Source organism: Anguilla anguilla, chromosome 11 (genome assembly GCF_013347855.1).
Source record: "Anguilla anguilla isolate fAngAng1 chromosome 11, fAngAng1.pri, whole genome shotgun sequence".
NCBI classification, from domain to species: domain Eukaryota; kingdom Metazoa; phylum Chordata; class Actinopteri; order Anguilliformes; family Anguillidae; genus Anguilla; species Anguilla anguilla.
Window position 1 is genome coordinate 35012013 of NC_049211.1, and position 22477 is coordinate 35034489.

Below are 22477 nucleotides of genomic sequence, written 5' to 3' on the forward strand. Positions count from 1 at the left end.
GTGCCTGTGCTGTGCAATGTCCTCAAACCGAATTGTGACTCCAGCTTAACTTCCACTCACCAATTTAGTCTCCCCTTTTTGAACATTATTTAATAGCAGTTTTTTGTTAATGTCAACAACTACATGTCGAGTAACTAACTATAAAAAGCAACAAAGTGGCTAAAAAAAGTAGCAGCATTAGCTTGTTCCATTTCAGTACTGAGAGATAAGGATGGGCGTGTGTGTTTACTCCGAACTCCTGCCTGCGGTTCAGGGCCGTATGGGCAGAGAGGAACAGACGCTCGCTGTTCTGGATTCTTCCGGCCAGTCGGATTTCGGCCCGGAGGGTCCTGGTTGCCGGGCGTCCACCGTTCCCCCACGCCCCTCCCTCTGTCTCTCTGTGAGATGCCCTTATAAGGAGAACCCCAGTGTCCTGAGCGCGCTCCGCCGCGCCGCCACGCCCACGTCTTCGCCAGAACACGTCTGGACGACCCGACCTGCCGCTGCTCACCTGTGGCTGTTCGCCTTTGCCTGGAGGAAAAGCCATTCCAGAGGGAGCTCCCCCTCCCAATCTACTCTCCCCTGCGCACACGCACCCAATCCAATCAACTGCCATAGAGGTGAATGAGCAGGGACACAGACACACCCGGGCCTGCCTGTCTGTCTGTCTGCCTGTCTGCCTGCCTGCCTGCCTGCCTGTCTGTCTATCTGTCTGCCTGCCTGTCTGTCTCTCTGTCTGTCTGCCTGCTTGCCTGCCTGCCTGTCTGTCTCTCTGTCTGCCTGCCTGCCTGCCTGCCTGCCTGCCTGCCTGCCTGTCTGTCTATCTGTCTGCCTGCCTGTCTGTCTGTCTCTCTGCCTGCCTGTCTGTCTGTCCGTCTGCCTACCTACCTGCCTGCCTACATGTCTGTCTGTCTGTCTGCCTGCCTGCCTGCCTGTCTGTCTGTCTGTCTGTCTGCATGCCTGTTTGTCTCTCTATCTGCCTGCCTGTCTATCTGCCTGCCTGCCTGTCTGTCTGTCTGTCTGCCTGTCTCTGTCTGTCTGTCTGCCTGCCTGTCTGTCTGTCTGTCTTTCTGTCTGTCTGTCTGCTTACCTGCCTGCCTGCCTGCCTGCCTACATGACTGTCTGTCTGTCTGTCCGCCTACCTACCTGCCTGCCTGCCTACATGACTGTCTGTCTGTCTGTCCCTCTGTCTGTCTGTCTGTGTCCACCCCAGCCACTTGGCTCCAACACTGCCCTGACTGGGCTGGGGAATTACTGGCAGATTACAGCGTCTAAACAAGGATTATAAACCGGACTACCTGGCAACAACAGAGTGAGTGAGTGTGTGTGAGAAAGTAAGTGTGAGAGATAAAGACTGGAGGGGAGACGGACAGAGGGAGGAATAGAGAAAGAAGAAAACTAGAGAGATAGAGGTACACAGAGTATGAAAAGAGAGAACCTAAAGCGAGAGAAAGGGAGAGAGAGAAAGTGAGACTCCTCCCTACTGCAAGACTTCCTGTTGAATCAGAATGTTAGAGAAGGACTATCTCAGAGTACTTCAGCTGCATTCAGGGCTCTCATTAGAGAACTAACTCTTCTCCTTCCATGTAGCGTACCCGGAGTGAACCAGACTCGCAGATCCTGCCTTTACAACGTCCATAAAATCCGACCCTTCCTCACCACCCACTCCACACAGCTCCTGGTGCAAGCCCTGGCTCTCTGCAGCCACACAGCGGTGGAACGACCTTCCCCTGGAGGTCAGGGGTCAGGGGTCAGGACTGCGGAATTACCGCCCCTTTTCCCACTCTGCCTGTCTGCAGTCTGCATCTCGGCTCCTTCCCTATTACCACCCCCAGACCATTTCCTTAGGGAATTACTTTGGGATTTAGGAATGTTATAGCTCATAGTTTACAGTTTTATATGGCTGTTCGCTGTATGAATCTGATGTGCATTAAAGTACACGTTGGCATAGGCTCACTTACTGTACGTGTAAGGGAACTTCAGCATTACTGATGTGGCGCTCTCCGGTCTGGGAATGCTGCTAGCCAAGCCCCATTCTCTGTCATTATAAGTCACTCTACATAAGAGCATCCGCTAAATTAATGTAATATAATGTAATGAGGGAGAGAGAGAGACATAAAGAGGGGGGGGGGGGAGATAAAGCGAGCGGAGAGAGAGAGAGATGGAGGGTCAGATGTGGAAGTGGGCGTGGCCCCGCAGTTCCGGTCGCGCCACAGACACGCGCCCTCCGGAGCACGCACGGGTCGGTCCTCAGGTGAGAGCGCTTACTTGTGGCCCGCAGCGGAAGCGCGTGTTCCAGCACGCGTGCCCTAAAGCTCGCGTTACCGTTCGGAAAGGACGCCGAATTTCACTGGAAATTACGTGACCGTTGTTTCCCTGAACCTGTAGTGTTGTATTAACGGGAAAGCAGGAAAGGTTCAGTAAGCGCTCACAGGGATTTACCCCAGCATCATCAGACCCTCACAGCGGCAGGCAGGGCACATTTAAACAAGGGAAACCGAAAGTTTGAACGCAATTCACGATTAATGATTACATTCGCGCGGTCGTGCCCTTAAAGCCTGCTCTGTTCCGGAAAGTTCTCCTCGGCGTATTTCCTCTTGGTCGCCCTGGTGAATCTAGACAAAGGTCACTCCAGGACTGCAGGCGCTCCAGACCTCAGATCAGATGGTCGTGTGGTCAAAACCCATTGCGGTGGGAAAACGCTGGCCCTGCCTACCACCAGTAATGTATCAACGGAAAATTTTCTGCCCTCTTGATAAGTGGTGCAAGACTGGGATTTCAAAGTGATGGAAATAGTAGGGATACAAAACGCTACATCCAATCTGGATCATATCCTATCTAACCCCTCAGAAAGAGACATTGCTTCAGCTTGTTCATTAAAAATTTAAAAAATTATCTTCAAACTGTTTTCTGTCATATTTATTACAGATTTATTATAATGGTCATATTGCGGTCACCGGTCAATAAATCCATGACTGTTCATTGGTCACACTGACTCTGACAAGACCATAAACATGTCCCCTCATACCACATTACTTTCAACACAAGTAGTAGGGACGTGGCTGTTTCTTGTAGAACAGCCATTTTGGTCTTTGACTGGTCAACTTGGATAAACACAGACCTCTGTTCTGCTTGTGTGATATCAGTCACCTGTTGCTAGCCTGCCCCCATCCCAGAATCCTCTCTGTTCATGAATACTTACAGCTTTCCGCTTGTCCATGTTCACCTCTTCTGCAGCTCTCTGATACCTGAGGGGAGGTAGTGAGAGAGAGAGTGAGAAAGAGTGAAGTTAACCCAAAAATAACACAATCTCTCCCAACCCCCCAGACGGCACACTGAAAAAAGCGACATGAGATCAACATGGACGCTCTGTCGCTCTCTGTCTGTGGGAGGTAGCTGCAATGAAATGTGGAGATATTTAGCCTGCTGGGAAGAAGTCGCAGCGACTGTACATCACTTTCCGCTGCACTGCGATAGAATCAGACTGGTATCAACAGTATCAAACAAAACATCATTTCATATGTCAGACAAAACAGTTTGCACAGGCATAGAAAAAAAATGACATTCAATATTTTTCCATTTTCTTCCAAACTCAAAGTCCTAGGTTTTACTCTTAAAATCAATATTTTTATTTGCAATATTTATTTCTTTGCTCTCAATCTGAACTATTTCTTGCTTGATAGTGCTGACACAAATCTTGGTCAAAAGTATGATGTTTTCTTTGATCATTTAGACCCAGATCTGATCCCACGGTATGTGGTGTAGCTGTGAAATCTTCCCAATTGGCAAACTACCTCCATGTTATGTCATGACTACCTGGCACAGACAGAGCTCCTATGTCAGCCTTACATCGCTGTGCTGTCAGGAATCTTTCAGTGATAATAAAGAACACTAAATTAAACCACGCTGCCCTCTGCTGGTAAGAGGCAGCATGTCACACATACAAAAATTACCAACCTTAACATACAAGGTACATTTTTCTGCCCCTATATTATAAATATTATAAAAGCAAGGAAGACCGGACCTTCCCAAGTAACCAATACTGAAGTCATATTCAGAAACATGTCAGAAAACACTGGTCTAATGAAACGCAGGTGTGTGTGTGTGTGTGTGTGTGTGTGTGTGTGTGCGTGTACTGTACATCTACTTTGTAATTCATCACTTTCATTCACATCCTCTCCTATCCCCCCAAAATCGACCCAGCCTGGCTCCTGTAACCCCACTGAAGCAGAGTGTTTCATGGGACCTCCCAGGGTGTGTGCACCCCGTGTGCTTTTCATAAGCAACCGCAGAGGCTGGTGCTGTACGGAGGCCATGATGGCTCTTCACGCGCACTCAGAGAATACAGCTTTTGCGGCAACTTAGTTGGAGTGAGACCACGAAAGGCTCAGTGCAATCAGGAGGAAAAGAGATGAAGGAAAACATGAATGAGAGACAGAAGAGAACAGAGAGGGGGGGCTAGAAAGAAAGAAAGAAAGAAAGAAAGAAAGAAAGAGAAGAATGACCTAAGCAACAGACCCTTTCTTTCAATAGAAGGCCAAAAATTTGTCAGGATAATTCACTGTGCTACAAAACAGTTAACAATTGCACTTCTTTCTACACTGTTTCTGACTCTTAGAGTTAATAACCACTTTCCTTAATGACATGAAGCTCGTAAAAGTCTCTTTGAGTTTCTTAAATCCGCAGAAGTAGTTGCACTGCAATAAGAGGATCAGCCAAGTTAGCGTAACGTAATAAGGTAACCTGTGTATGTGGGAAAGGCTGGGACTATTTTTGGCAGCCTGCCTGCTTAAAGGTGGAAGAGACTGCCGCTGCCGTAACTCTCGGTCATGTGAAAATACTGTGAGTGGTCAGCTGTTTGGGGTGGGGGTGGGGGTGGGGGGGGGGGGGGGAGGGCAGGGGCACCGACGACGTGATAATGATAAACGACTACAGTCTGAGAAAGAGCAGGGCTAGGAAAGAGCGAGGGAGGGAGGGAGATCTGACAGTTCCGTGGCATTACACCTTTTCGCATAGTACTTTTTCCTTCTGTTACATCTACAGCCTACATTTTCAGGCATTTAGCAGACACTCTTATCCAGATTACAGTTTACACCCAACCCATTTAGCCGGCTAGTTACTGAAGCTAGGTTAAGCACCTTGCTCCAGGGTACGAGCGCCTCACCTGGGAATCGAACCCGCAACCTCAAAGTTGCAAGCTCAGTTCCCTAACCGTAATACTACAGCGCCTCCCCAATGTACCCCAGCACAAGGATGGACTGCGGAGGCAGATGTGGTTTCCTGTGTGTGTGGGGCGGAATTCCTACTGCTACTGCTCATCTCTGTGTGGACTATGTAAGAAAAGGGCTGTAATTCCTACACAGTTCACCCAATACGGAAACACTCTCAAATTAAGCTCAGAGTCTGTATTCCGCAATCCACGCACCTAATATTCATTGTCTAATTTTAAAGCCGACGTGCTGGAATACAGAGCCAAAACAACAAAACTTGTGTCACTATCCAAATACTTAGAGAGACTTTTACTGTGTGCGTTTGTGTGTGTGTGTGTTTGTGTGTGTGTGTGCGTATGCGTATACATGAGATGTATTCACTCACTTGGAGAAGCGCTCGGCGATGGCGTTGTTCTTCCCGCGCGCGCTGACCAGGGACAGCTCCTTGGCGGTGATGCGCAGGGACTGCGACGCCCACTGCCGGCGGCTGAACACTTCTGCTGCCATCTTAGCTGCTGAGGTGACTGCACTGAAGACCTGGCAACAATAGCACAGAGTCTCCGTTAGCCCCACTGAGCACAGAGTCTCCATTTGGTACCATAAACCACATTTAGGGCAATACTTAATCACTGAAACAGCTGGATTAACTGCACAAACAGTGTGTGACTCTAAATGAAATTAATGACACAGTAACCATCACACTGTTCATTTGCTTAGTAAATTAATCCAGTGATATTTTACAGGTGACACAGTGCATTTATACAGGTGAGTTTCCATTGAAGACGTTTGGCTTAAAAGGGCCTGAGAACCTGACAGGCACCCTTATTGTTTTATTATTATTATTCTCCCTTTTCTTCATTGCCACAATTTGAAATGGCAGGTTCCCATCGCCATGCCGCCATCCATCAGCTGGGGAACCCATCAACAATGCATACAGCGAACTTTACCACTGCACCTGAGGAGAGACTGCAGACCCCAAACTGACTATAGGGGGGTGGTATTGATATATGAAGCAGGGGGGACAGCCTTCTTTTTTTCCTGGGGGGGGGAGGGGGGGTGTTCCGTCTCTCCCTGAAAATGGACAATTCCAGATCACCAACACCCAAGCCTGGTAGGCCTCTTGACAACATCCTCCTCCGATGCTCTCGACCCACCACCCCTGCCAAATATGTCCCCGGGTGGCTTGCATTTGCCAAAAAGAATGCCTTTTTGTGATGACTACTCCTGTTGCAGCTTGTGTTGCTGCCTTTGGCAGTATTAGTATATGTATGCCTGTCAATAACGCATTGTGAATTTGAGAGAGAGACATAACTCAAGCCTATCAGCTCTCGCTGAGAAGCAGCAGGTCCCTGAGACACACACTTCATGTCAGTGTAATCAGTACACAGACAAACAGCCGAACCTACACGCTTTCATAATGCGTGCAATCAACCAGAACCCGATTAGAAACGTAATGGAGTCTCAAGATCCAGAGCGGACATTAAATAAACAGTCCAAGGAGAGAAACAAGAAACTCCTGGAGAACGTAAGAATGCTTTATGACAAGAACACGCTAATCAGCCAATCACGGCTCGTCATTTTACCCACAGTCCAGAGTGCATCCAACACCAAGTGAAAGCCTGGTTTTTATTCACCATTAGGGTCTCTGCTCCTGCCGACCTTCCACATTATTAAAACACAGAATCATTTCCCAGTATCAGACTAATTTAATTTCAACTAATGTACCACTATGAAAGCTTGCTCTGCTGACATAGCTTAGCATGAGATAATAAGCCTAAAACAAGACCGATAATATTTCAAATGCACAAATGCCATTTGCTTTCATTTTTTATCCTGCATCACAATAAATGATTTTCATCATAAGGAAAAAATGTGGGAAGTTTCAGAGAAAAACCGTATTGGGGCAAATGACTGATAGGGGATTTTCTAACAGGTAATGGAGGAAAAGAATTAAAAAATTTCGGGGAGAAAAAAATCCTGGCATTGACAGCCCTGAGGCAGAGTGACATCACTTCCTGAGCAACCGCTTGGCGAGCACACTCACGCCTGTGCATGTGTGTCATTGCTTTTCAGCACTCAGTCACAACAGAGAGCAAAAAGAGCTGGACGGTGGAGAAACAATGGCGTGAGAGGCGCCAAGACGCTCACTCAGATTTTCGCAACACGGGCCGCAGGCGCACAAAGGGACAGCGGCGGCCGATGTCCGGGCTGGTCCAATCACATCGCGAGCTGGCAGAACGCACTCGATCCGCATCGTTCCCAGGGACCGAGAAACGGTGACTCAGCGTGGAGTTGCTCAGTGACTCCAACCCGAGAGCGGGATTACAGGATGGCAAAAGCTCTGCGCACAATGGCACACCTTTCTCACCGTGTGATTCGTTCACACGGTCGCCGCGGCTCCATCTAGGGGGGCGTGTGAGCTCATCAGACGCTGGGGGGATACAGGTGTCGGGGAGCATGACTCGGCCTGACTCGGCCTGCAGCCAATCAGAGGGAGGGGCTGTGAGTTCACTTCCTGTCCAGGCTAGTGGAAGACGCTGTTCCATAATGCTGAGTTCTCAATTCATGTTTAAAAAAGTGGTATGTGTGTGTAGGGGGATGGATGTGTCAATGAAGTAAAAAGGGATTCGTTTTCATAGGAAATCAATTTTTTATTTCAACCAACAACCTGCCCAATAAATCAGTGCTAAAAAATCATGCCCTGTACTTTTTACAAACTTTCCTCAGAACCAGTAAACACACAGGAACCTAATATAATGCAGAGAAGAGTTGGCATATCTCATCTTCCCAGATTCACCTGAGAGTAAACTGAAGAATACGGACACACAAACTAACAAACAAACTTTGCACACAAATTAAATCTGTGCAAAGAGTCAAACAGCAACCTGACAGTTTTCAGTTTTCTATGGGACTGGCCATTACATGTACATCCAACATTATTAGGCATTTAGTAGATGTTCTTAAACCAAGTGACTTTCACATACTGTATAATACATTTATACAGCTGGATATTCACTGAAGTAGTTCAGGTGAAGTTCCTAGCACACGAGTATGACAGCCCCCCCCAACCAGGAATTGAACCTACAGCCATGGAGTATTCCATTTCCCTAACCATTACAGGATAGTCCAGTTATTTTGAGCAGTCGGCCCCATAAAATCATACTAACTGGAATATATAGTTCGCACTGTGAACAACTGACAGAAACAACACTATGTTCCACCTCTCTAGACATTTGAGTCCCTCCAATGAACAGCCACAAACCCAAATGAAGGTGACATGGTGTACTGGAACTCTAAAAGCACAGAACACACAGAATCCACACAAATAAACCGTGGTCCTCATTAAGCCAAAAAGCTAAAAAAGCAATCAAACTAAGTGATAATCATTGATTATAGATTTTTTTACAATCAGCACTATACTTATGGTCACATGGTCTGGTATATTTCTCTTTATTTATCTATAAGTTTCATGCGATTTCGGTGTATGTCAAACAAGAAAAAAACAAGAAAATATCTTGTCTAACTTCTGCTTTGAGGAAGACAGTGAACAGGTCCCATTCTTGGATAAGACAAAAAATCTTAAACTGAAAAAATAAAGTAAACTGAATGAGAAAACTTTGTCCTGAATAAAAACTCAAATCAATAGACATTGACAGCAACTTTGCTGTAAAACAGTCTGCAATGACAAAAGCAAACAACATTCAGAAGCAGCAAAACAATCAACTCAACACATGGCAACTTAACACACAATCTACACAAAAGCAAAATCAGGTAAATGTGCCAAACAATGTCTTTTACAAGCATCATATGAATGTTGAACATGCCATTACCAAGTATATTTCTGCCTTCTGGCTACAAGGCTAAAAGTGAAGAGCTCTTTGGTTTCAGCAGAAAGCCTACCTGTAGCTGTATCTGTAATTGTACGTGTAGCTGTACCTCTGGCGGTGTGAGCAGCTCAGATATTACAAGCCTTCTGCCTCGTCCGGTTTCAAAACCGCTGAATAAGAGAACGCTGAAGTGCACTGCCTGTGGCCCTTTGGAAGTCCCCCTCCTCCCAGGCACCCCCCCCACCACCCCGCCCCCCGGCCTTGTGAGACTATGACTCCAGACAGAAGCAGGAGCGGAGGTCTCTGGCTGAGCCCGCAGAGACAGCGCTGCTGCTGCGGCTCGCTCGTCCGAAAGTGCTGACAGAGCACTCACGCGCCTCTCGGGGCTGAACAGAACCGGCCGGCCCACTGCCCCCTACTCCCCCCCCCCCCCGCTCTACTCACCCTGCACTCTTTCACACGTCTCCTTTGTTCTTCTATCGGCTGAAGGCTGAGACCACTCTGCTACTCTCTCTCTCGCTTTCTGTTCTCTCACAGAATAGCCTTGAAGTGTGCATGTGTATCTGTGCGTGGGCAGGGCGAGGCGGGGTCACATGCCGTTCTACACCAATAACGACGCGGCATTGCTCTTCACCTGCCAGGTGTAAACCGTAAACCTCCTCCAAATCTGGCGACACAATAGGTTTTGCTTTTAGTCTCCACCCATTAGCTTTTACGGGATACTGTGCATGTGTGTGTTTGAGAGAGAGAGAGCGAGAGAATGTGTGTGTGTGTGTGTATGTGTGTGTACGCACACACGTCTGTGGATGGAATTAAGACAGAAGAGTCACATGAAAACTCTTGTGGAAACAGGGTCCCGGCAGCCAAGAACGATGAGTCACTAAGGAAAGACCTGTGCGCGGAGAGCCCGTTATTATCTCTTTAAATACCGTCGCAGAAGAGCAAGAGAACTCTCCTCCAAGCAACCTTTCCTTACACCAATACAGAGGCTAAATGACACAGTGTCACAAAAGAATTTAATCGAAGAAAGAAAACCTGGCACTTATTACAGCTCACGGCTCTTTCAAGCGAACCCCAAAGTATCTAGGGTTTTGCGGCTCGGAAACACTCATAAACGTTGAACAACTCCCATAAATCCTCAGATTTCTCAAATCGAATCTTGCTCTGAAGCCAGAGGGATATCTTAGGTTCCACGAAGCCCACTGTCAGGATGAGAAACAGCCGGCTACGGTCAAGGAGGGAGTTTCCCTGACAACTGGCCATGCAACGTCCCGGATTGGGTAGGAGTGACCGGCTGATATTTGTCTGCTGTTGATTTAGTTAAATCTCATCGAAAGCTCATGGAAATGACCGACAAGCCGTATATGTACTGTTCCACTCTACTGTTCCTCAAAACATTAGAAGATTAGAAACAAATGTTTACCCTCCCAAAAGCGCGTCCTGACCCTTATCGGTGTGCCACGCCCAGCATAAGACCCCGCCGGGTCGACCGAAGGCGAAAGGAGAGAGAGCAGGATGACTCATGGGTGGGGAGGAGGGCTGAGAGACGGACAGAATGACGTGGGGCTCTGAGCAGTGGATGGGAAAACCATACTTTCATCTTCCAGAGCAGAGAATTCCCCTCCAGCACAATCTACCGGGTCATCTATGGGATTCTGGGAAAAAAGGGACTTACCAGCACTCAGCATCCACAAACCCTGACCCCCAGCACACACACACACACACACACACACACACACACAAATACACACACACCACACACACGCATACATGCGCGTGCAGCCACACATGCACACACACATGAACACACACACATGCACACAGACACGTACACACACACACACAGATACACACACACACACACACACACACACACACACACACACACACCACAGACACACATACATGCGCGTCCACCCACACAAATACACACACACCAAATACATGCGCACACACACACACACACACACACAGACACGCACGCACGCACACACACACTCTGACGCAGACACAAACACACACACACACACACACACACACAAACACAGACACATACACAAACACTCTAATCAACACCCCCCACGAAAATACCTGCGGTCGAGCGGACCATGGATTGGCCTCAAATGCAGCCTTTGAAAGCAGCCTTTCTCTCAGCTCAAGCCCATAATTTCAGAGACCACTTAAACTCAAACTCAAAGCACCCAAAAGATGAACCCAAGAGCTGAGCAGTGCACCAGGGCTGAGGAAGACTTCCGTGCAGCAGATGAGCTCATAGCCCAGAAACTTCTACGACTCCAACTCCCAACAGGCAACAACATGCGCATGTGTTGCTTACCAAATTCTGAAGATGGCAAAACAAAAAAAAAAAAAAAAAAAAAAAAAAAAAAAAAATGAGGGCTAGTTTCTTTGGTCTTATTGGGCCAGCTCAAAGCTCCACCGCTTTCTATTTCATGTCATGCGTCCAAGTTCGGAATGGAAGGGGAATGGGGAGTGGGCTGTGGGGTGTGGAGAGCGTGGGGTGGGTGTGGTGTGTGGGGTGTGGGGTGCCGTCTGTAGGATAGCTGACTCTCGGGTCATATGCGACTCCCCACGCGGACACGGGTTCGACCCCTGCCATGGCGGTTTCTCAGTCGTGATCCCTTCTTTGTCTGTTACACGTCTGGGGGCTTGTGGTAACTCCAAAGCAGCTTTACAACAAGACCACATTACAGTAAGTCATAGGGCTGTCTCTGTCAATCACTACAATGTCAGGGCTAATACTGGGAACTAGCTGCCATTACTAGGATATTAAAGCCCCTTCTCTTTCTGGAGACCCCAGTGAAACACCGATCTTAATCCCACCTAGGGAGAACATTCAGCCGACAACACTGACTGCTTTAGTATTTCACCTTCATAATCCAAATCACAGGACCATCATGTGGAAGGTTACCCTCGTCATTCGACTGGGATAACACTGAGTGCTGGACTCAATGCCACGCACCATGTCCTGCAGGGAGATTTTTATTCTGAAACACACATGCAACACCCCCCTACCATGCCCTTCCCCCCCGCCCCCTCCAGTGAATGGCTACAGATTAAAGTCAGCTACCATCATGGAGGAGCCATCAGCAAATCATCAGTGTGTTTTGCCCCCACCCCCCCCCCTCAAATTTCCAGCACAGAATGGCATTCGTCCAGGACTTATGGACCATAATTCATTGCTGTCAGTTTTTTTATCCGAGGGGAGAGCAGAGACGGGTGCCACCCATCTCTAATCCTCATTGGTCCCTTCACTTCCCTGACCTGGGGCCCTGGGGATGCGGGGGAAGGGGGGGGGGGGGGGGGGGGGGGGGGGGGGGGAGTACACAATGGTGAAGGGGTCAGACCCCCCCTCTCTCCCTTGCAGTTCCCCACACTGGGAAAATGTCCCGTATCTCTCACAGAAGGCACAAACAAATAAATCCAAATGCTAATGAAATACAGTAAAACAAGCAGGAGACGGGATGTTGTGTTTGGCTCACAACGTCCCCCCCCCCCCCCCCCCCCCCCCACTCCGCTCTGCGGAACACTGCCGTCTTCCTGTACAGGCTGGTCTGGTCGCCACACAGGAACCATGGAGACGCCAAGCTGGGCACGCAGAGCACAGAGGGAGGGGGATCGACAGGGGCCTGATTAAAGAGAAAACAGCACTCAGGCCCTGCACCACCCAAAACCCAGGCCTTGCCCCATCCAAAACCAGAGTTTCTGCCCCATCCAAAACCCAGGGTGAACCCCATCCAAAACCCAGGCCCTGCCCCACCCAAAACCCAGGCCTTGCCCCATCCAAAACCCAGGCCAAAAACTCCACACCCCTACCTTCCCCAGATTTTGCCCACAGGGATCGTTGGTACTCCTGGGCAGGTTCCCTTCCGCGCTCTTCTCGTTAGCAGTAATGAGAATCATGCGTTAAGTGCGCAGAACACAGAACTATTCCACATCAGCCAAGGTAAAGCACATGATAGTTTTGTACTTGGCAGGATTGTTTGTTTGTTTGTTTGCTGAACAGGTTACCCTACAGGGCTGGAGTCCTGATCTATGTGGTCACTTCTGGCACTATGATCTTTACTTCACTCTAGTGTGTTTTTTCTGCACCTCTGCACCTTGAACTGATGCACTTGTTGTACGTCGCTCTGGATAAGAGCGTCTGCTAAATGCCTGTAATGTAATGTAATGATACATTCCAGACTACTGGCTCTTTATCAACTCAGCTGTCACAAAATCTGTACCATTACATTATGTTACATAACATTCAGGCATTTAGCAGACTTATCTTATCCAGGGAAATTTATACAGTTTACATATTTTATTCCATTACAAAGTACAATTTATACAGGAGAATATGTAATGAAACAATTCAGGGTTAGTAGCTTTCTCAAGGGTACAACAGCATTCCACACCGATTACATCACCTCTAGGAAGTGGATTGTACCTGAAGGATTCTTATCGAGTGGTGCCAAAAGAGAGTGAATGAGAGGGATAAAGATACAGGGAGAACATACTTTAAAACAGAAAGTAAAACAGCTTTAACTACTAATTTCACATGAAAACCACTACTATGAGCATACTTTATGTTAGCTATTGTGGCTGTCACGTTCTAGCCCACAACCTGGGTGCTTAGGCTAACTGTACGCCTTTTTAACCCGCAGTTTAACGGGGTTCGGACAAGTCTGGCCACGCTTCTCTCAGGTGCGTCTATGGCACGTTGTCAGGTAGAGAGTGGTGTAGAGGGTGAAGAATTGCAGACGTGCATCAGTATCCCACACAGTATCTCTAACCCCACTCAGACCGTACAGACAAAAATGCCCACAAATAGTTTTGTTGCAAACAGTCGTTTGTTCCTTGTTCTCAAAAGGGACCCAAAATTAGCGATGCCCAAAAAACGCGTAACTTCGTCATCAGAAGCTAGAGCAAAAATATATACATGTATGTATGTAAATTGTTTTCACCCTCAAGCCACAAAAAACAGCCATCCCTACACATATCTGTTTGCCTAACATTAGGTGTATAGGAACGGTATTAATTCGGCGACTCGGCGGTGAACAAACTAACACACATTGTACTTACTTTTACAGATGTCAAGAAATCGATAACTTCAGTGGCACTTCCTCAGAGGGCAAAAAGACCGTGATGGCGTTATTTACTCGGCAATTACAATTATAAGTGTTCACAAACTAAGTAAGTTCCCCCGCTAGTGAGCAAACAGATCCCCTCGCATCCTTCAGCTTGTGTCCCAACCTCCCCGGGTTTATTTAAAACCATGGGCCGGATCGTGCACGTCCAGCGTTGTGCTCTGATGATCTTAAAGTGCCAAAGACCTTACGCACTACGCCACCCCTTAACGGTTTAATGAAATTAAAATGCACTCACAAATTTACACGTGTGATTTTCAGATAATGTAATCTTAAGCAGAGGCATTAAAAAATAATAATAATAACCAAAGTATCTTAACGTTTCAGATTCTGAAAAATACTAAATTCCATCTTGCCTATATCAGCCACATAATCCACGTGTAGCCTATATTCATGATGGATGTTAGAACATACTTGCAGAGTAATACACAACGTTTATAGAAATTCTATTATTTTAAATTAAAATCACAGAATCCATAGTTGCATGAAGGCCTAATTAAGGTCTTTAGAACAAGGTGTGTGGATTCTTTAGCCTGTCAAGAAGTTAAATAAATGTATGCTGTTGAAACACTAAAAACCCATGGTCTGGTTGGTATTGAATCTGGTCCATGCCAGACTCAGTAGTGTTTTGGGACAATGCACCATATTGCCCAGGGAAGGGATCCTGTATTCTGTGGTTTGCTAAAAACAGGAGGGGGTTATGGTGTCTGCATTTCAGACAGGCAATCCAGCTTGTTCTCTTTACAACAAATCATAGAAATCATATGCTGAAATTATATTGTGGATACTTTTATACTTTATACACTTTCCTAAACATTGGTTATTGGATGGGAGCTTGTGTAGGAAAGGACAGTCTGTGAGCTTATATTGGATGGCACAAGCCAAACAGGATGGTCAACTCCTGCATTCCTTCCTCCCTTTCTTCCTTCCAGACTAATGAGAATAATAACATTATTTATAAAGAGGAATTTCCGTTAGGTAGTGGAAGATTCTGGTGCTAGATTATAGTTAGTAAGTATTCATGAAGCATTCGTGAAGGCTTTTCTAAAAATGCATTCATGAAGGTTTTATAAAAATTTGTTCACAACCTTTAAAAAACATTCAGTCAAGCACTGCTTGCCTTACTCAAACTACCTCCTATTTCACGAATGAATCCGAAGGCTTTGAGATTCCAATACCAAGATGCAATACGTGCCTGCAATGAAGAATTCCAAATGCTCTATAACTTCTTAATATTTTTCCAACACTCTCTGTCATTGCATCTCACTGAGATACATTTTCTGAGACATAATTAAAAGAAAGTTTTGCTCTTGAATGATGAACAATGGATGTCTGTCACTTGCTACATGACAGATATCTTGTCCAATCTCTTACTGTGTTTAAAGTAATAATCTTGAAGATTTTCATTAAAATAAATGTCTGTTAAGTCACTATCTATCGCCAAATTAGGTAACACAATGGTGATTGAGCCTATTATTATATTAATTTATATTAATATTATTATAAATGATTAAAGAACTGAGTGTCTGTGGCGACATTTCCAGGAAAAAATCACAAGCGGCGCATAGTTAGTGACGCGTTTTCCATCACCCATCAGTGGTTGGTCCGCCAGAGAGGGTAGGCGGAGCTAACGCAACAGGCTCGCTCTTCAACTCACTTGTGTGTGAGCGGCGTACTGTTTTTTCCGGTGTCTGCTAGCGTTACAATAACAGAGAGGGGGGGCGTTATGGAACCGTAAGAAGTTTTTGTGTAACATGAGAGGTCATATTATTTGTTTATGTAGATTTCGCATTACATTTGATGACAACGTAACGTTACTAAATTACATAGCTATTTGCACAACTAACGCTAGCTACCGGACCATGTCAAGAAAGGCAAAATTAGTTAAGACAACGTTGCACACAGTATCCATTTCTCATATCAGGTAACGTTGCGTTAGCTAGCTAGCTAATGTAATTAACACAATCTAATGTCAGCTAACAATTATTTTAAAAAACGCTAGCTAAGGCTACCGACCGGTACCGACCTCGCAAACCGTCTCTCGAATGCAATGCTACCTTGTTGCAATGTAGCTAACTAAAGGCCAGTTCAGATCAATGATTCGCAACGAGACTTGGATGCAACTTGCAAAATTCCAAGACGTCTGATTGTAAACGTTCTAAAACTGCACTTGGCGATTTGACAAAGTGGGTCTTTTTAGACCCCAAGCAACGGCTTCAGATGCTCTGCAACTAACCAGTTCACACCGCTGCAATTTTCTCTGCAACATTCTAAAACCGTTTTTTCTCGTTGCGAATCATTGATCTGAGTTGGCCTTAACGTTACCGTTATTTACATTGCCATCAAGTTCATCAATATATTATAATGATCGGAATAAACCCGGGGTATAGGTGGAGCAGAGCCGCATCTGATTTCTGTGTAAAGATGTCAAGCCGGAGAAAACTAAATAAAAGAAAACGGCAGTATGGATTAACCTTATTATTTTATTACGCTTCCTCATATGTTCCTTCAACCTTGACTCCCCTTTTTGATGAAATCTCCTTTGTTTTTGTTTTGTTCTTCTGATTGCTAATTTAACACCCAGCTCAGCTTTATCCTCGAACAGTTCAGCTAGCAAAACCAGAAACACCAGGGGTAACATTTTGCAAGGCAGTTGTTTCAAAAATATCACACAACAATCATTCACGAAAAAGACTTTATTGTGCACGACACATAATTGCACGAGCCACAGCGAATCCCGCGAATTCTTCTCTGCAGTGTAAAGACGTTCATACCGGGCAAAAGTTGGATAAAGAACGTTTGTGGAAATTGATCATCACTAATTCTACCCCAGGTCTGCTACGGCATTTTAACCCGGCTCAGCAGTGTAAAGACAGCTTAAGTTAGCCTAATGTTAGACAATGAATGAGTATGTACATAACGTTACTTTTATAACAACCATTTTTAATTCAGTAAATAGTAAGTGTTATAGTTCACGTGGCCCAAGTGCCAACTGACTGACGTCACACAGGCGACTCTGGTTGGATCTATGGGAAGTGAGGCCCAAAAACACACCTGCAATTACCGCTTCTCGCCATTGGTACCGCCAAAGAGAATGAAACGGAAATCTTCGAGATTGTAACTTTAACTCTGGTTCCTTTGTCCTTGTTTCCTTTGCCTCATTCCAGAAGGCCCAACCACGGCAGGCATAACCTGGCCAACCTGGTCTACCCACCTCTGTCCTCATCTAAGGAACTCACAGTGGTGGGTGGACTGTCAGCTGTCCAGAAAGCTGACTTCATCACTGCCTATGCCAAGACAACGTCTCTTCACTATCTGGCCCTCACAGAGACCTGGATCACTCCCGATAACACCCACTCCAGCTGCACTAATTTGAAGGGAAGATGGCTAGTATCCTTATATTGAAGATGCCCAATCCGTCTTTTCTTCAGCATTCAGGTTCACATACAGCATGCCTATGGCTGTCATATTCTAGGCTCACACACCCTGTAAAAAGTAAGTAGGCCTACAGTCATAAATCAGGCTATTTTTTCCAATTCGACGGAATACTGTGCTTACTGGACCAGTTCTACATAATACTTTTATAATATCATATGTACACTATGATCCATAAAAGTCCATGCACAAAAGCATAACATGCGCTTTTATTTTGAATCTTGGACGGGGAACTCCACCGGAAGTTTGGCTCTACTTGGCGCTAGCTTCGTACTGCAAAGCCACAGGATAAAGCTGTCGTTTTCGGGAAATGAAACAACTCCGAATTTCCAAAAATTAATCAAAGTATGTTGTCATTTTATTGGGATATTTTCAGATAGGTTTCAGTTTCGAGCGCAACTCGCGAACTCACTTGTACTGAGCTACATATGATTTAGCTCATTCGTCTAGCAACTAGTCTAATGTAAACGGCTGAAAGTTAACCGGTCGGATACTGTCCATAGCAAAGTAGTTACAAGGCACACTAGCCTGCCATTAGTTAGCGAGGCTAACGTTATTATTCATGAGCTGTGCATGTGTTTTCGGTCAGGTAGTGGTAGTCGTAATTAGTGCTAATTCAATTATTTTTTTCGAAGTGATAATGTCAATTTGCTAAAGATAAGTAGAAACAGGTGTCGTAGTGCTCGGCAAGAACAAAAACACGCACCCATACCGTACCTTTTCGGATAAGATTGGACACGCCTGCACTAAAGCCTAAGCAAGCTGAGGATGTAGCTTAATGCATTGTGGAATTTTTTTACTAGGATGTTTCTAAAGGAATTCTTACTGATTCAGGAGGAGAATTCAGGAATAAGGTGCTGTCCTATAATCATGCATTTTCAATGATTTCTCTATAATAACATCTTTCATTAACCCAGAAACATGACAGAGGCTCACTTCAGTTTTCTTTTGTTCTAACTGCTGATTCTGTTCTATGATGGAGTGGTTACTAGTCTACATAAGAAACGATCAACGGTAGTAGGCCTGCAGATTGCTAGCAGAGCCAGAACTGAAGTACTAATAAAAAATGAACATGTTTGCTGGTCTAATAGCTCAGTCACTTTCCAAAATGATATAACAGTAACACTGGTCAGAGCTGACCTTTGCAGGACACCCTTTACATCAAAATGTATATTACAATAAAGGCATGAAACCGAATAAAATCAATTATACTGTTTAAATTATTTACACGTATAATATTATATAGGCCTAATATGTAAAATATTTACAAGTGTGAAGGCACGTTTTAAGAGAAAAATCTATATAAAAATATGGTTAAAAAAGAGGGCACCGATTAAGATGTCTTAATAGAACATTCTAGAGCATTCTTCTGCTGTATGCCTTGTTCCCTCTTAAAATGTGTGGCTGGAACAGTGAAGTCTTTTGTTGAGGATTCAAGGTAGTGTGGTGGGGTGTTTGCTTTTAAGAGACCAGCAATGCTAGACAAAGCCTTGCCTTGAAAGAGAGTAAAATTTGAAAAAGAATGAAGCTAGGGTGGGTTTTTCCAAGAGATCTCATTTGTTTTGATGGGCAAACATCCCTGGTAGCAGTTGAATTTTGAGCAAACTGCAGGATAAGGATAAGGCTTTTTGTCTCAGGCATGACTACAGAAATCAAGCCTATGAGAAATAATAACATGTCTGACCTTCTCAGTCTCAAGCGCAGAAAATACTTTGTGTATGCTGCTCAAATCTCTGGGACAAAAATATTACCAGGGTTCCTGGAAATAGATTTCTCTCTATTTCAGAGGAAGAGTACAAAAATGACATTCAGTTAACTGCATTTAATTGGAGGACATTTTTACACATCCAAAAATTTTATTTCAGGAAGGTACTTCTCAATGGAGTAACTAATCACATGAATTAAACTCATAACATTATGAATATTTTAATTGTGAATAACACGGTCAAGTAGTCACATATAAATAGAAAATAAAATTTGGCCCAGTAATGAAACTTGTGGGAACCACAAGTATTTTGTGCAGAAGATGAAAGATAGTCACAAATACATACTAAATATTGCCACCCAGAGAGGTAAAACCAGCCCAGAGCAGAGCCAGAAACCACCGTGTCTGTCCTGTGTGAAGACTGAATAAACTCTACCCTTTTGGTCGTGGTAATATTGCTAAATGTAGTAGGAGTTTAGGTTTCTCACATCCACCAGATGAGCTCTTTGCCTTTCTGAAAATACCTCACCCAGTATTATAACGATATTCATGGAGGTAATTACGGTGCAGTATCCACAAAGTACAGTATTGCAGGCTGTTACATGACGACGTGTGTGTTGGTTTGCCCTTACTAGGATACGGATAAGGCGAGGGTTCAACCTGATGCTGAACACAAGCGTGGTCCTTCTGTCGTCTCTCAGGCTCTAGGAACGGGCCGCCATGGTGGAGACGCCAGAAGGGGGCGCCGCTCTGCTGCGCAGCCGCAAGCCGTCGCTGATCGAGGCCCTGAGCGCCGACGCGGACCACGTGCTGCAGCACGCCGACTCCCTGTCCCTGCTCTCCCTGGGGGAGTACCGGCGGATCAAAGCGCTGGCCGACCCCTCGCAGAAGGTCCGCGACCTGCTGGACTGCGTCATACAGAAGGGGCGGGGCCCCGCCGACGCCTTCCTGGAGTTTCTGGGGAAGGCCGACACGCGGGACACTTTCCCCACGCTGTCCGTCATCCTGCAGCGGGCGGAGCTTCCTCAGGAGGCCCAAGGTGATTGGGAGATTAAGTAACATTAAACAGTAAAATTTGAAAGTAAAGTTTCACATCTAGTCTAAATATGCTACTCAGAGTTGAGAAGTAAGCGCCTCTTTGATTGAATGACCCCCCCCTCCCCACACCCCCGCCCCCCCCCGAAAAACACCAGATCTGCTGCGGCCGTCAGGAGCTGTAGTGTAGGAAACTCCGCCCAGCTCTTGTTCAAGTGTAATATTTTTTGTTTTGTTTTTACAGAGAAAGCCAACACCAAAAGGAAAAGGAAAAGTGAGGAGAAGGCAACAGAAATGTTTTGCAAGAAACAGAAATGCGAAGCCGGTGAGCACCAGAGAGTTGCTTATTTTCAGCAGCATGGCCGTGTTTGGCCTTTATTATTGTAATAGCAGCACCACAATTTGCACACACATGTATTTATGCATCTATGGAACTATATACATATAGCCAGTATTCAGATTTAAAATTTAATTTCTGGACCTAATAATTCAAATAGTTCTTTTTAATGTCATTTTAATTTTAGTGTATTGTTTCAACACACTATTGGGACCTATTGAAACCATACATAGAGTCTGAAATTATATTTAAAAACCCAGAAAGTGAACTACCCCTTTAAATTTAAGTAATGCACACCTGCGTTTTGGCCGGCAGCCTTACTCGGTGCCTGTTACAAAATTCAAAGAGGATTTTTAAGGGACTGCGTATAATGCAAATAGGCACAATAGTTATATCAGCTGCAGACATTGCAGATTCATTAACCAGTCAGTTAGGCTCAGAAATTAAATGGAAACTAAGCCTTCACATCACAGTGTGCGGTGTTTCATTGTGGCTGTGCGCGTGTCCATTTAAGGGGCCCTGGGAATAAAGATGTTGGGACCCCCTGTTTAACGGTTGACGCCCATCCTGTTTGCCCCCCCCCCCCCCCAGGGTCGGAGCTGGTGACGGAGAAGCAGATGATGCTGGTGGCGCGGTGCCTGGGCCGTGACTGGAAGCAGCTGGGCAGGGTGGCGCTGGGGGTCTCCACGGTCCGGCTGGAGCAGATCGAGGAGGAGAACCCCAGGGACCACGTGGAGCGGGTGTTCGCCATGCTGCGGGTGTGGCGCGACAGGGAGCGCTGGACCGCCACCGCCGCCCGCCTGCACGCGCTCCTGTCCGCCGACGAGTGCGGCCCGCCTCCCGAGAGCGTCGACTTCCTCCTGGACCCCGCCTGAGCGCCGCCCGCTACCGCTCTCTGACTGCAGGGGGCGCTCTCACTCACACTTTACCCCGGGAAAAATTAAATGTGTGTGTGTGTGTGTGTGTGTGTTCATACATGAGTGCGAGTGTAGGCTCATGTGTGTTTGGGGGTTAGCACGGGAAAGAGTGTGTGTGTGTGTGTGTGTGTGTATGTGTGCGTGTGCCTGTGGTAGTGCTAGTGTGTGTATGCATGTGCGTGTTCATGCGTGTGTGAACGCATGTGCCTACGGTCGTTCTTATGTGTGTGTGTGTGTGTGTGTGTGTGCCTGTGGTAGTGCTAGTGTGTATGCGTGTGTGTGCACATGCTTGTGCATGCGTGTGTGCCTGCGGTAGTTCTTGTGTGTGTGTGTTTGTGTGTTTTTTTAAGTGAATCAGGATCTTTCACATGGCATTCTTTCTTTGTTATAATGGGCTGTTACCAGACAATCAATGCAAGTTTTAATTTAAATAATGAATCCAAGTTCTGTTCACACTAGACAAGGCTTTATAATGTTTTTAAGCAAAACAGGGCGAGGGACAGCTGTCTTATCAGTTATGACATCATAACAGCTCATTGTGCATTAGTTTCTTTCCTCAACTACACAGTAAAAACTATCAATAGACTGCTGTCGCCTTCTAGTGGTCAAGTTTAGTTTCTAAAATCAGCCTTTCCCAACTCTCCTCTAAAACCTTACAAAGCCACCTTTCCACACATCATCACTGTGGTCCCATATCACATTGCCGTGAAACCAAAACTGCGCTGCTGTCAGAGAATATGTCTTCTCTGTGTGAACGGTTGCTAAATTTTCAGATTGATTGATTTTGTATCATTCCTGCAATATTCAAAATTTAATACAGAATCCAAACATATACAGTATATACTTTGTTGTATATTTTTAAATAAATCAAAATTATGTATTGGC

General features: G+C 45.8%; 2 protein-coding genes across 5 annotated transcripts in view; one reads left to right on the plus strand and one right to left on the minus strand.

Annotated features, from left to right (window-relative positions):
• lima1a (LIM domain and actin binding 1a) overlaps positions 1–14305 on the minus strand; it is a 31277-nt gene extending 16972 nt beyond the window's left edge. Inside the window, exons 1-3 of one of the 4 annotated variants that reach the window (XM_035380576.1) lie at positions 14099–14305; positions 5575–5726; positions 3182–3227 (exon numbers count right to left, since the gene is read on the minus strand). In XM_035380576.1, the coding sequence (XP_035236467.1) occupies positions 3182–3227; positions 5575–5696 (168 nt within the window). In that variant the 5' untranslated portion in view covers positions 5697–5726; positions 14099–14305. Of the gene's footprint in view, positions 1–3181; positions 3228–5574; positions 5727–9089; positions 9172–9460; positions 9542–14098 lie in introns of those variants that run through there. The other 3 variants (XM_035380573.1, XM_035380574.1, XM_035380575.1) reach the window with 3 other exon arrangements.
• A 3525-nt stretch (positions 14306–17830) lies between these two features.
• Positions 17831–22477, plus strand: zgc:174906 (uncharacterized protein LOC571548 homolog). The gene is made up of 4 exons (XM_035381063.1): positions 17831–17943; positions 20005–20342; positions 20583–20663; positions 21267–22477. The coding sequence occupies exons 2-4, from the start codon at positions 20024–20026 to the stop codon at positions 21548–21550; spliced, it is 684 nt and encodes a 227-aa protein (XP_035236954.1). The 5' UTR covers positions 17831–17943; positions 20005–20023; the 3' UTR covers positions 21551–22477.